The sequence below is a fragment of the Electrona antarctica genome (assembly GCF_951216825.1).
Source record: "Electrona antarctica genome assembly, chromosome: 21".
Taxonomy (NCBI): Eukaryota; Metazoa; Chordata; class Actinopteri; order Myctophiformes; family Myctophidae; genus Electrona; species Electrona antarctica.
Genome location: NC_136802.1, coordinates 12,935,273 through 12,950,491, shown reverse-complemented (window position 1 = coordinate 12,950,491; position 15,219 = coordinate 12,935,273). Strand labels below are relative to the sequence as shown.

Sequence of the window (15,219 nt, the reverse complement as noted above, 5' to 3'; positions counted from 1 at the left end):
TAAGCAGATGCTTTTCTTTGCACTCCGAGGATAGAGTGAGCTCTTTTCTGGAGGGAAAGAGCGAGAGATACGGTATGTGGAGGAGATAGAGATGAATGAGCAGGCCACTGCCGCAGCTTAACAGCTGTTGTGTCTGAAACTGAGCTCCTAATTTATGGTTCAAAGACTCCGGCGTCATGCGGCAGGAGAAAATGAGCTGCTGATAGGAGGCGAGCCTTCAACAAATGCACTCGTTCCATCACAGATAATGGCTTGATATGAGATGTGCTTCATAAAAAACAACAACACCGAGTGCGTTTCAAACTCAAGTAGAGGTGAGGTGACCCATGTGATTGATTGACGACTAGGTATTCCTACAGTATATGTCACATTTATTTCCAAATCGCTGAGATGAAGTAATTCGCTGTGCCATTTGAATGCAGTCATCAAACTGCACAGCAAATTACTCCACTGCAAGTCAGAAAGAAAAGGGTGCTTTTTCATTTATTTTTTATATATATATATATTTTTTTGAGTGGTGCAAACCACTCCAACAACTGGCTTTGTACCCGTGTACCCGTGTACCCGTGTTTTTTCGTACCAAAAAACAAGCATGGTTGCTATGGTAAGCTATGGTAAGTACTTATGACACAGATGCTTTCCTGGTTCTAATGTACAGTAACTATAACAATACATGTGTAGTTGCACCACTCAGTTCACACGGGTGTGATTTTTTTTATAAACAGATAGCTTCTCATGCACATCCAGGTGGGAGAGGTGCTGGTAGGCAAGGTGTAAATGCAGGCCAAAGAGAACTTCCCCCGGGAAAGGAAGGGACCGCACACTCCAGAGACTCAGGACAAGTTGATTACTTATGCTTCATTTTTTATTGCACGACGTGTTTCGCCGTCTGGCTTCATCAGGTGTATGCAAGGACCTGACGAAGCCAGACGGCGAAACGCGTCGTGCAATAGTGAAATATCCCTTTAAGTATTTTCAAAAGCATGCGCTTTGGAATACGTGAGCTTTTTTTAAAAGCAAGTACTCCAGTACTGCAACTCAAATTTATACAAATTTGATTGAGCAACTTTGAGAACTGGGGGTGAGTACTTTGTCCACCACTGGGCTTAATGACGGAGGTATTCAATTATTGGTTTTAGACCCTGCTGTGGGAAAGCACTCAGTGTCAACACAAAAGGCTGCTCCACTTTGGAACATTATCCACAATTTGCGGCAGAAACGTGTCTACTGTTTAGCAGCGACTAAAATGTTGAACTGTGCCTCATCTTTTGACAACTCTTAATTGTACAGTTGTACAGTATGAACATGTATGTGGGTTGATCATGTCTCTTTTTCTCTTTCTAGGTCTCATGGATATTGTCACATGCACACGCAGGTCTCTTTCCTGGGGCTACCTTTGCCATTCCACCAAATACCAAGGTTTAACCACTTAAACCCTCTAGTCCCGAGTTGCAACTGCACTCACAGCTTTTTTTTCCGTCAACACCAAATCACTCCAAATGTTCCCCCCAGAATAGATACTGTATGCCGGTTCAAGTGGTTAAGAAAAACAAACAAACAAAAGAAAAACAACAGCCTGCATGGTCTAGCTGCCGCCTTGCTGTAGCTGTGTAAATCTGCTGCATGCCATTACCGTTTTATGTAATTGACTGTTAACTTGTGTAGCAGCTGCATTATAACAAAATGTCCTCACTCCTTACTAATAAAAAACACACTGATGTCAGTGTGGTTTGTCACAGGGACGTCCTGATTCCAGGCCCACTGTGGAAACAGATGATAACCGTTTGCACAATCCGTCACAGAACGGAGTGGTGCAGTGCCTCATTTTTTTTGCCTCAAAATGGTTGTGGATTTTTTTTTAATACTAAAATGTAATTGTTCCACAACCCCCAAATCCAGTCTTTTCCATAGTTTCAGTTTTTAAACAAAATAAACCCCTATATATTAACAAGATTTTGCAACGGCAAGGATTTCTTTCTTTTTTGGGAGGGGCGGGGGGGTGATGCATTCCCATTCAACGTAGCTGAGACAATACCCTAGATAGCACACCATTCCTAGGATTCTGGGCCTGCCTTTTGATTCGAGGCAGTCATTTTTCTTTGTACCCAGTTTGGTTGTGTGAAAGAGCTTAAGACTGGCTTCAGGGGAAAAGATGTTCTTGCAGCCAAAGACTTCTATACCTTTAAAGCCGGGTTTACGATAAATAGCACACTAAATCAGAAGAAATCTCTTCCGAAAGATTAGCGAGGAGAGAGTGATGCTCACTCGTGTGGACAAAAGCTGGGATAAAAATGCATAGATAAAAGAACATCTTCCTTCATTTGAAAAGGAAAATAAATGCACCCCACATTATGACAACCTAAAATGGTTAAAACATATTTTTTAGTATAAGACCAACTTCAACTCAAGGTAAGTGCATCATACATAAAACAGCTGCAAGCTGCATCCACCACGGCAAAATAAATAAACAAAGCCCCTTGGTTTTGGCAGTGAATTCCCTGTGAGAGATGAATCATTATCTGGCGCAGTGGTCACCAGTGTTTTTAATGGTCTCCTGGTCCTCATTTAACTGCCAAGGATGACACCAGAGACTGCAGGAGACAAAGCACGGGGCCTAGTAAACATGTCACCATCACATGATCACCCAGACTACATCCCTCTTCATATGGAAAAGAAATCCCTGCTTGAATCGAGCAACAATCGTTTCATCCCCCCCCCCCCCCCCCCCCCCCTACACACACACACACACACTCCGAACAGGCTCAGAATCACCTTAATACCCCTATGAATTGTGTGCCAGATATAATAAATTCAGTTTGTATTAATTCTCTTACTACTCCCTACACTCACTACTGTCTTGTTTCGAGTCAGAAAGGACCTATATTCTTAGGTTGCCATGGTAGCTGGAGCCTTAAAAAATATATAAATCCCAACCGTTAAAAGAAGAGGGAGAGATCATACATCCACACATTATCATCTCTTCCAACGTTACACCCCCCCGCCCGGCTCACCACCCCACCCCTCCCCCACACACACCACCACCACCACCACAATCCTCTACCCTCTACCGTTTGCACCATTCTTTCATTCAATGCTTGCTTTCAACAACTGAAAACTGTGCTCAGCAAATGGCTAGAAATGTAAAAGTGCTGATTTTCCAAACCCCACAATTCAACAAACAGATGTAACCAGCTAAGAGACGCATTAGTGTCATAAAAAAACTGCCTCCCCTTCACCCCTGCGGACCAATTAAGAGACACGCACGCACGCACGCACGCGCACACGCACACACACACACACACACACACACACACACACACACACACACACACACACACACACACACACACACACACACACACACACACACACCTATGAAACATGGATGGTCTGTGCAGAAAAAATAAGACCACTGGGGCTTGCAGGGGGAAGGGGTGTGTGTAAGAGTTCCAGGGTCTGCTTTCAACTGCCAACGAATGCACTTATCCCCCGATAGACGTGAGCAATGAGCATCGATCCCTTATCCGTAGGACTGTTGGCATGAATATAAACACGGCCATTTGAGATAATTATGTCAACTTATAGGTGACCGCTGACAGAGGGGTCACCCTTAACCATGACCGCCACAGATGGCCTCCCGCAAGGATAACAGCTCTTAACCAGTGACCTTCACACTTCTACCAGAGACTTGAGAGCAACACTGTCAATACGTGAGCGCAGTGGATCAATGGCTATAAGGTGAACTTTGTGACCCCCCCCATACAGCAGACTATAAGGTGAACTTTGTGACCCCCCCCATACAGCAGACGAGGCCAAAGATGGATGAGACAATTGAGGTCTCACTAGATGACATATCGTCGCTGTCAGGCAGAAACCTCGTAATTCCAAAACTAATATTTGACTGTACTGTACTGTACTGTACTGTACTGTACTGTACTGTACTGTACTGTACTGTACTGTACTGTACTGTACTGTACTGTACTGTCACACCCGGAATCATCATATATACAGTTAATATGTGTGTGTGTGTGTGTGTGTGTGTGTGTGTGTGTGTGTGTGTGTGTGTGTGTGTGTGTGTGTGTGTGTGTGTGTGTGTGTGTGTGTGTGTGTGTGTGTGTGTGTTGTAGGCTGCGCAACTGGTTGCGCACTTGGTTGTGAAAACAAACCAAACGCTATTTCCGTGCTCGGACAGACCCAGCCAGGCACGCATATCTCCTTGATGAATTGGTTGCACCACTTAAAAATGCAGATCTACACTACAAGCTTGTAGCTTTTGTGCTACGTTGTTGTAAAACGAAGTACGGCATTGACTTATGAAAGAAATATGGAGATACAAGGTTTCCACCCGACTGCGACGATATCTAACATTGGGTGAGCCCTGAGGTTTCAGTGAGGTACGTCTTTTAAGAGCTATAGTTCACTGGGAATGTCACAATACACAGCTCTCTCCATCTGTCCAGCTCGTACGTGCAGCAAAGGAGCCTGAGCACCAATCAATGCACTGCAATTCTGTTCACACTGGCTCCATCACACGCGATAAAAAGCAATCACACTTGAATGTGTTTTTCGCACGCGTCGTTTGGCATTTCATACGTCATCGCCATTTTCTGACAAGGAAAATGAAAAAACAAGACAAAAGAAATACTAAAACAAGAATCTATCATATTTAATTAAGCTGCTGCTCTGGTTCAACTATTTCAGAAGTAAACTGAATATGTACTAGCGATATATTGTAGCCTAGTCCTAAAATGTAAAACAAAACATTTAAATCACAAATGAAACACACATTTGACACCACATGCTTCAAGAACCCACACTCTTAAACTGAGGCAACCCCAGCACCCATTTAACCGTTTGAAAGACCCTAGCATCCATATTCTGGGTGGAACGCTCGTCAAAAATAGCCAATCTACAAGCTAACAATGTGTCACAAGGCGTCGATGTGAGCTTGTAGATCAGCAATTTGGTGTAGACCGAAAAGAAGAGCGTACCAAGTACAGTTGCAACTTTCTAGGGGTTTTACTTAAAGACACAGATGTCAGGCCTGGACCGTGGCTCAGCAGTCCAGGCACCTTGGCCGGTAGTCCAAGTCTGGCAGTGTGCCGCGGGTTCGACTCCCGATCCCGACGGCCTTTACTGCATGTCACCCCATCTCTCTCCCCCATTTCCTGTCAGCCTACTGTCTGTCCCTCTATAAAAAATATTAAATAAAGGCGAACTCCACAAAGAAACATTAAAAAAAAATACACAGATGTCAGACAGACAGACGTCATTCCCAACACACACACACACACACTGTAAATACCCTTGGAGCTGTACTGTCCTGTACTCACGTATGTTTTCGGCATTCTCCTGCACGATGTCCGTCTTCAGCAGGTTATCGGCAAGGACGAAGGCCCCCTGCTCCACCGTGTCCAGCAACATGGTGGCTGCCCTCAGTTGATCCCCCGTGCTGAGTTCCTTCCATGCCGACTGGGCTTGAGGCTGGAGGAGATTATTGACCGTCTCCACCATCGCCTGGGAGGGGGTGGGGGTGGGGTGGGGGACAAGAGACCATTACTGTCTGGGTGAGAGGAGGAGTGAAGGGTGGTGAGCCATGAAAAACTAATTGTGATTCCGATGGGACTAGAATGAGAAATTAACACGTGGATCAGTGGTGCACAGTAAAATCACAAGCATTCATTTAACTCTTGAGTGTAAAGTGGACCCGGCACCATTTTAATTCCTTGCTGTGCAAGAAAGGTTATTCTAGGACCGAGTCAGGGGACACAAGCTGGCCTGGTCAAAGGAACTGCTGTGGCATGATAACCCTGTAAAATGTTATTTACATTTTTACACGGATTACATGTATTCCTGTATTCAAATCCCTGTGGAGACCAGGGGGGGATATGAAGTTATCATTCTGCATTCTACTACCAATGATGTTTGATGATGACGATGATGAGGTTTGATCAAGATGCACAGTATGGTTAGGTTGCATTTGAGGTGTAATTAATTTGAGGGAGAAAAAAAACTAAATTTACAGTAAGCATGAATTATTGTTACGAAGCTGAAAAAGAAAAAAGGCACTCCTTACAAGACTATATAACAGGCGACTTTGGAATGATAAATGAGCTTCCTTGCAGACAATCCCAGTGCACCAAAAAATATCCCCATGTCATCAAATTCAGGCTCCCAAGTCAAAGGTTGCACAATGTTTGTGTTGTTCTGTCGTAGCTCTGGGTGGCTGTTCAGATGAAAGCTTTGTTGCATATTCTTCTTCTTCTTTTTAATTTATTAAGAGCATTTAACCACGATTATGCCTTCTTCAATCTCCCCGCAACAATGTTGAAGCCGATAAGCTGGGGGAAAGAAACGAGAACATTCTCCAGACAAGATGACAAATTGAGAGCCATTAAAGATTTTAAAATGCCAATGGCAAGATTTATGAACGGAATACTAATTGGTCATGCAAAACCGTTCCTTCCTCCTTGGACTTCTGCTCCAAGCAACAAAACGGTAAGAATGCCACAAATGAAATGAGACACCAATTCCAACCCATTAGCCGTTTCGACACGTGACTCGATCGCACAGCAATACTGTTAACATTTACATGCTCCGCAGAGAACAGGGGTGTGGCGACAAAGGACTGATATAAAGACTAATTCTACATTTGATGGATCACAGCCCTCTGACATTCAACCTCTCATACCATAGTGATCAGAAGCCAGCGTATACGTGCAGTCATCCTTACTTTCGGCCTTCAAAAGAGAAATATATATACAAAATCAAGCCTTCCAAAGACCCTCTCAGCATCCCTATTCTCTGGGGAACATCCAGCATAAAAACATAAGTGATAGCCTACTGCAGAGATGAGCACATACAGTAATATGCAGTATCTTTGAATCAGCTCCGATAAATGGTAAATGGTGCATTTATATAGCGCCTTTATCCAAGGCGCTTTACATAGATTGTGCATTACATTCACCCATTCACACACACATTCATACACCGATTGCGGCGGAAGCCATGCAAGGTACCAACCAGCACATCGGGAGCAATTTGGGGTTCAGTGTCTTGCCCAAGGACACTTCGACATGTAGACAGGAGGAGCCGGGATTCGAACCGCCGACCCATGGATCATTGGACAACCTGCTCTACCTCTTGAGCCACAGACGCCCCTCCAATGCTGTGGTATCTCATAATGTTACATGTAGCCAAAGCTTTCAAGCATTTAATTCTCTCATTTATTCATTCACTAGTTGATAGTTGATGATTGTACCATCGTCAGTCTTATTCTGCCCTAGCGTCTGTGTTCTGTGCACATCATGACAGGCGGACATTTTGGTTAAAATAGCATTTGGTTAAAATAGGTGTAGAGGGGCGAAAAAGGAGGAGACCAAGTAGAGACCCCTGGGTGACTCCGGTCAACTTAAGCCGATATTCTTAGTAGAATGCATGGAGCTGAGTTACAACTGTATACCTGTTCCCATTTTCTCTGTCTACACCAAATATCTTTGCAAAAAAAATGAAATGTGAATGTTCCTCCCAGAATAGGGACGTATTTATGTGGTTATGTAGTTATGTGGTTAATTAATTAATGTGGTATACATCAATACATCAGCACGAACCCGGATGGTTAGTTTCCCTCTTTGATCAATGCAGTATGAAAGGGAATAGGAGTTTCAGAAATAACTCCAGAACAGCAGGGGGAACGAAACCAAAGGGCAAACGGAAGAATCGCTTCGTCTGAGCCGCTCAAACGTCTCAAAGTGCATTCCAGAACGGCCCAGGAAACAAAAGTATCAGGTGCTTATTAAAGAGTTGTGTAGTCACTGCACAACAAGCATAATGGCCCTGCAATTACCTTATCATGACAAATCGATCTGATAGTGAAAAGAGCTGAAACAATAGAAGGGGGCTGATTGCATTCAACTCTGGCACCAGCTGCGATGAAGAGGATATCAAATAGGACCAGCTGGCGCAAAACCTACCCGGCACTGATATTCAGCCACACTCACATGCATGCAGCACGCATGGACGCACGCATGGACGCACGCATGGACGCAAAGGTACAAATTAATCCACACGTGTATACACAATAGGGCATTAAGCAACTAGTCGACTAGTTTACTAATCGACTAGTAAATCCAATAGTCGACCTTGTTGGTACTAGTTGACTAGTTGATAATAAAGAAAATAAAAAAAAATGTTTATTTATTTTTATTTTTTATTTTTTCCCCGATTTTGTAGGCCTCAAGATCAGGTAGATTATAGTTATAGTCACCATGTACACAGTTTTTCAATGTACAAATATTTATTTAAAAAAAAAAGTATTTTTTAAATTTATTTTATTTTTTACATAATAGGTAGTTAAACAACTAGTCGACTAGTCGACTAGTAAAAATGACTAGAAGTGAATGCCCTAATACACAAACAGTCAGATCCACAACTACACATGCACACTTCCACATACAATACACTGACACATGCATGCACATTCACAAACGCACACGCGTGCACTGCAGACACACCAACACTGTACGCACAGCAACACGCTTGTGCGTGCTTAAACGCGAATTAACACTTTACCCGTGCGTCCACTCATTCAGAAACACACATCCACACACTGCATCCTAACCACTGTATGACGTAATCATTCATTATCTGCAGCCAATTTCCAATCGCACCTTTTGACATTAAGCTAGCGGCAGAGGTCAATTCACTCTCAATTAAGGAGCTCTTTCTCCAGGCGCTGCCATATTTTCTACTGTAGGTCTGTTTTGAACAATGGAATAATGATGCTTGGGGGAAAAGGGACTGCAGGGTTTCACAGAGGAGGCTCTTAAACACAACAGACAAAAGGAAAAGCACATCAAAGGCAGAGAGGTACGCTGTCAAATCTTAGTGTAAAAATTAACCTGGCTGTAATGGTACATTTTTGAGCGGTGCCTAACCGCTCCATTACGTAGCAATGTGTGTATGTATGTCTGTCCCTGGGTCTGTATGTCCGAGCACGAAAAGCACGGTAACGCTGTCATTTCTCGACCGTTTCGGACGCGGGGCAGCTCGCCGGAACCTGTTTTTGATATTACTTCATTGGCTGTAGTCCAAAATTGTGTACACAGTATCTTGCTCCACTTTACCCTTTTTTTTCCTTTTTTTTTTTTACTGTGTGCGTGAATACATTTACAGCAACAGGAAACACCTGGCTGTCTAACCACTTTGAATGCAGTGACGGAACAGCCAGTACGCTAAAGCGCGAGGGGGGAAAAATAGCATTTGGAAATAGGCTACATTAACCTAATTAAAGGCTGCGTGCCTGAACAATTGGGGATACTACTATCATGTCGTCACTGAGAGAGAAGACAGCTTCACTCTCTGCCTTATGCAGAAAGTCAAGCTGAGCGATCTTGTCAGTTAAATGAACACTCAGTCCAGGTTTTACTGGGTAGTAAAAAATAACCCCTCTGTGCCAGCATACAGGGGAGAAATGTACTGCATGTGATGGAGGCATTTTCAATTAACTCTCCATGCTATACAGTGTGCATAGTAAAGTCTTGAGTATGGCAGTGTAGCCAGCTTGGACGTATTAAAATAACTGGATGAGGTACTGTAGTGTACAGTACAGGTTAAATGGTCGCTTATTAATTTCAATGAGACTTGCTCTCCTAGTGCACACGACTCACGCACTCACTCACGTCACCAGTTGAATATCTCACCTGGCCAGGGGGTGCACATCGTAGATTGTACATTTTCACCTAATGTTCGCCCCAGAATAAGGACACTAGGGTTTATACTATATGGGTTAAGTGGGATGGTTGTGTATTTTTTTATTTTGTTTTTCTATGGACTGAGATTTTGTGCATCGTTATTCATTTGGAATATATATGACTTTGGTGTTTTTACAGTCCTGAATGTTATGAAACGTATCACGAATGTGATTTACAGTAACAGGGCACAACGGTATATCTAGCTATTTGAATACGGGTGATTTCCCATGTGCCTCTGAGACAGAACAGCCATGCAGTATGGTAATGTGCGGGGAAAAAATAGCATTTGAAATACATTAACCTAATTATAGGCTGTGTCCATGAACAATTGGGGCTTCTACCGTGATGTCATTGAGAGACGACACGCAACGCCTTTTGCAGAGAATCAAGGTGAGCAATCTTATCAGTTAAATTAACACTCGGTCCAGGTTTTACTGTGAATTAAAAAAGAAATGCCCCAGGATACAGAGGAGAAATGTGATCCAGGTATTTTCAATTAGCTCTCAATGTTATACAGCACCACAAATGCCTCAATAGTGTCTATTTTATCAATAAATAGTGTTAAACCATAGAGGTCCATAGAGGTCAAATCAATCATCAAAACATCCTTGCCAGAGGATGGTCACAGAACCTTGGTTTGTGACTCTACTAAGACGTTTGTTGTGGCGGTCTGTTTTTCGTCAATTCCTTGACGTGCAAATTATACTTGAAGTAAAGGACTCTGTCTTTCTGTCTCTAGACCGACCAACGCCACTGTCAGTAGGCTAGCTTAGCACCTCCACACACACACACACACACACACACACACACACACACACACACACACACACACACACACACACACACACACACACACACACACACACACACACACACACACACACACACACACACACACACACACACACACACACACACACACACACTTCTCAAACCAAAGCCTCTCATCTCCCTCCAGTGAGCGACAGACACACTGCCACCACCACCATTCACTGCCGTCAATGGAGTCTGGCTGGCTTAACGCTGTATCCACACTGCTACTCCATCTGTCATAAGTACCAGCATACTCTACCGCTTCAAACTACCCAACAGCTATGTGGGATTTTTCTCTCTCTTTTTTTTTTGTTGCTTTTTTACCATTACTTGCTCCTACTGAAATACTAAAACAAACAGACATATAACACATATCCTGTTTTTTTGTGTTTTGTTTTTCTTCCCATTCTTCCTACGCTAAGGAAATGCTAATTGTCGGCTCGTGTTGCTGCTATAATGTTTCCAGCTGGAACATGGAATGACGGCTGGGCGAGAAACGTTGCATCATGCAGGCCATTTATACACCGTGGAGGAGACAGGAAGGGAGAGGCTGGGTATTAGTGTAAGCTTGGCGCCCGTCCAGCACAACCTGTGTGTGCTGATTGATGAAATGAACTCTGGGTCGGGAGAATTGATTCTGGCTGATGTCGAACTCCCCTCTCCTTTCTCTCTCTCTCTCTCTCTCTCTCTTCACCCTCTGGCTGGGCTGGCAGGCTTTCACAGAGCTCGCTTCCCTTCCACCTCACTTCCTCTTCACACCCGCTGCTCGTTTTTTTTCTCTCTCAGTCGTTTTTTTGTCTCGCCTGAGGTGAGATTTCATCACGGGGCAGGGAAGAAGAAAAAAAAAACAGACAGAGCAAACAAGGTGGGATGTCTTGTTCTCTGCGTCGGCTATCTATCTCGTTTGGTGTGTGTGGGTGAAGTTTTATTTATATTCATATACTTTTTTATGGAAGGCATTTCACTTGGTAGTCACAGTGCTATTTTTCTTTCTTCTTTTTTTCCTATTTGAGGATCCCCAACACAACATGACACTTAATGATGACAAAGCCTGCAACACCTCAGGGCTGTTGATGACATTCAGGGTTGTAAGGGAAGGTACCGACAGAAACCCTTCTATTCTGCCAGCCCTCGGCACCCTGGCCGAGGCCGTCGCTGTATGGTACATGAGAATAGCCGCTCCCATGCATCCAGGATCCGCTAGTTCTAAAGGTGACGAGGTCGACTGAGTGCACCGCGGGGCGCTCCCTCTCATCGCGGCAGGAGAGCAGGTGTTTGAGCAGGGCCAAACGGATTGTGAAGGACAAACACAATCCCAGTAAGTGGACTGTTTGTTTTCTAACAGACTGCCAAGCGTCTGAGGGTTCTCAAAGCCCCCCGGGGGTCTCAAGATTCAGGAAGAGAAAACATTAACAAAAGAACAAACAAATACATTTGTTTTTTTTCCTGTGTCCTCATCTTACTTTACCATATCTGATTTGTATTGTTCTTTTTTTTCTCCTTTTTTTTTTTGAGTGAGAAAACAGCCAGCACACAATACCTCCTTTTATGATGATTTCCTGTGTTTTGGTTATATAGAAGTGTATATTTGTACGTCTCTAAATGTTCTGATGAATTGAAAATGGTGGACCCTATTGTAAACAAGTGTAATGCTTTATGGTGTCGTCCACAGTTAACAGTTTTTGTATTGAGTTGCTTGAAATGTACTGTAATTCTGCAATCTGTTAATAAATACTTCACAATCAATCAATCAATCAATCAATCAATCAAACCCTCATTTTTCTATTGATGTTGATAGGCTGTGGCTCAGAAGATAATAATGAATATAATAATAAATACACACACAAGTGAATATCCAATCTTGAAGGATGGACAAAAGCCAGAGTGTGTAAACATGACTGGCGTAAGGTCGTATAATTTCTTTTACAATTTCAAACAAAATATAGCGACTCAGTGCCCAAGAGCCGCAAGTCAGCGAATATTATGTTAATGTTTCTACAGTTATAGTTGATTGTATTGTCCACATGCTGTAGCCAGCGCATTCACATTCACATCGAGGTCTGTGCTCTGCAGGCCAGCTGCAGAGGATACAGGTCCCTATGTGACTGTGGTAATCTTAACAAACCTCATCTTTTAACAAATTGGCTACCCAATAAAGATTTATAATCTCATTACAGTCCTGAACGAGGCATGGCCCCTTTCCATTTAGTCTCCTCTGAGGTCATTGCCACACTCAAAAGACTTCCCCACTGGTCTCCGTTGCACAGGAGGGGTTGTTATTTCAAAGAGGGGTCAGAGCCCAATATCCCCCCCTGTACTCCACAAAAGTCCTGGTTTATGACCCCGACTGTAGCAGGGAGTTACAATTTCTATCCATTTTTATGCCCGGCCTGACATCAAATAGGAGGGCACAGGGAAATTCATAACATAAACCTCACACACCCTTTGCTTGTAACTCGCCAAACAATGATCACAAATGCATGCTGGCCCGGAAGGCACCGGCAATTTTTGAGCAGGGTAATTTGACTTTTAGTTTGGCCCAGCGTGGGCATAAGCGCGGTAATTGGCCAACTGTGATGTCAGTGTTCGCAAACAAGCTGTAGCTAATACGACCAAAAGGCACAGAAGGACAGGCTCCATTTTTTTATCATGTTTGTTCAATTTCAAATAGCACAAGGCACTTTATGCATTTAATAGAGATCAGGGGAACCGCAGAGGGTAAAGTTCCCAGTCGCTTCCGGTGTTAGAGAATTCAATGGTGTCTCTGTCTGTATAATGGCCAAACCACGGTCAAATTAGCTACTGTATGAAGCAGACACTGTTTACAAATAACCACGGTAAGGAAAGGATAGTCAGTGTTGTTTTTGGCAGTACATTTTTATTTTATTTTATTCATAGTCTCTTGAATAGTTTTCATTTAGTTTTAGTCACATTTTAGTCACCTGGAATGTTTCACTGTTAGTCTAGTTTTAGTCGACTAAATATCATAAGATTTTAGTTGACTAAATCTACAGGAGATTTAGTTGACTAAAATGTATTTTGGCGGGCCTTGATGCCGTCGTAATGACTGAGTTTACACTTGATGAAAATAGCCGATCTACAAATTCACAACGGGTTGCGCTGCGACGCGTTGTGAGCTTGTAGATCTGCTATTTTCAGCATGCAACAAAGTGTAAAATTACTTATACTGGATCTCTTGTCCACTAGTCCCTTCCTAACATTTTAGTCTAGTTTTTATTTGTTGACGAAATTGTCAGTATATTTAGTCTTAGTTTTAGTCATCATAGCTTTTTATTTAGTTTCCATTTAGTTTTCATCAGTGGAAAAAGGTAGTCGAGGTAGTTTTAGTCGACGAAATCAACACTGGTTACATTACAAGGGTAATTTCTCTATGGAGAATAACATGGGGTCATCTTAAAATCATTTCATAATCATATAAGCATTGTGGTCCAAAAATAAACAAGCTGTCTCTGCGTTATTGTCAGGGAGGTGCCTCCGTATCATTTATGACAGTTACAGTCTGTTTCTAGCGAAAATGTAACTAATTCAGCAGCAGTAACAATAGCGTTTTCTCTCAGTCAGTTGATTCTTCATATCCATAAGAGTGAAACGGCCGGGATGACATGTTTATTTTTCAAACAAAAGTACATGAACGCGTGGATTTGCGCCCTCTACCGATATTGACGTCAGACTCCGGTGCTCTATGTCTCCTGTATAGCATCATCTCGCAGAATGAGATTGCTAATATGCTACAGTGTTAAAGGACAACTTTAGTTTTTTTCAAACAACGTTCATGTTTTAGGTTGTAAAACATGAGTGTTAATTTTTTTTCATTTTGCATTCGAACATGGGGCTAAATATGTATTTTTTTACATCATTTTATAGCGATTTCTTTTATTATTATTTACTATAGTCCTACTAGACCCCAATAAATTACATCTGGCCACAAAAGATCACAGGATCTACTGAATGTGTCAAACTGACATATTGAGCCTACGACACACAGTGTGGCTTCCCCCCCAGTAGGCTACCTTCACATTCAGTAGATCCTGCGATCTTTTGTGGCCAGATGTAATTTCTTTACAATTGCATAAACATGCAATTGGAATGCAACAATGAACCCCTTTTGCATTGAAAGTGTAGATGGATACATACATACAGACACATCAGCAGATACCAACAAACGTGCCATCCACTCCAACGTTCATAAACAAGACAGATGCCCTCAATCAAGAAGACACCACCGTCTCCTCTCATCTCCATTATAGAACAAACACCTGCTTCGTCCTCCAAACTACCAATTAACTGCTGGGGGTAACGAGCATGCTTACTACCGCCGCTGCATACCTGATTATTGATCCCACTAACCCGTCAATGCGCCGCAACCCGGCAGATCGTCTTCCCGCACCGCGTGGCACAGAGCGCCATTAGGAGCTCCATTGTGGTCTCTCACGGTTCTGCTCATTTTCCTTTCACACAGCAGTGAAATCAGCCGTGGGCTCTTACCTCCATACATTTGTTTTGTATGCCTTCACTAATCCCACTTACATCGACCACCGGGGGGGGAGCAGGTCTTTGGGCATAGGAGAAAATGTTGCCCCCATTTCCCTAAATCAATGGAAGCGATTAGGGAGCCTGGCGACACACGCAGTCA

At 43.1% G+C, this 15,219-nt stretch overlaps 1 protein-coding gene across 5 annotated transcripts in view; it reads right to left on the bottom strand.

The window, feature by feature from the left end:
* Positions 1-15,219, bottom strand: part of LOC306913665 (adhesion G protein-coupled receptor L3) — a 347,671-nt gene that overhangs the window by 69,594 nt on the left and 262,858 nt on the right. For all 5 annotated transcript variants that reach the window (XM_079490459.1, XM_079490461.1, XM_079490462.1 and 2 more), the window contains one exon: positions 5,334-5,517. In XM_079490459.1, coding sequence (XP_079346585.1) covers positions 5,334-5,517 — 184 coding nt within the window. The remainder of the gene's footprint in view (positions 1-5,333; positions 5,518-15,219) is intronic.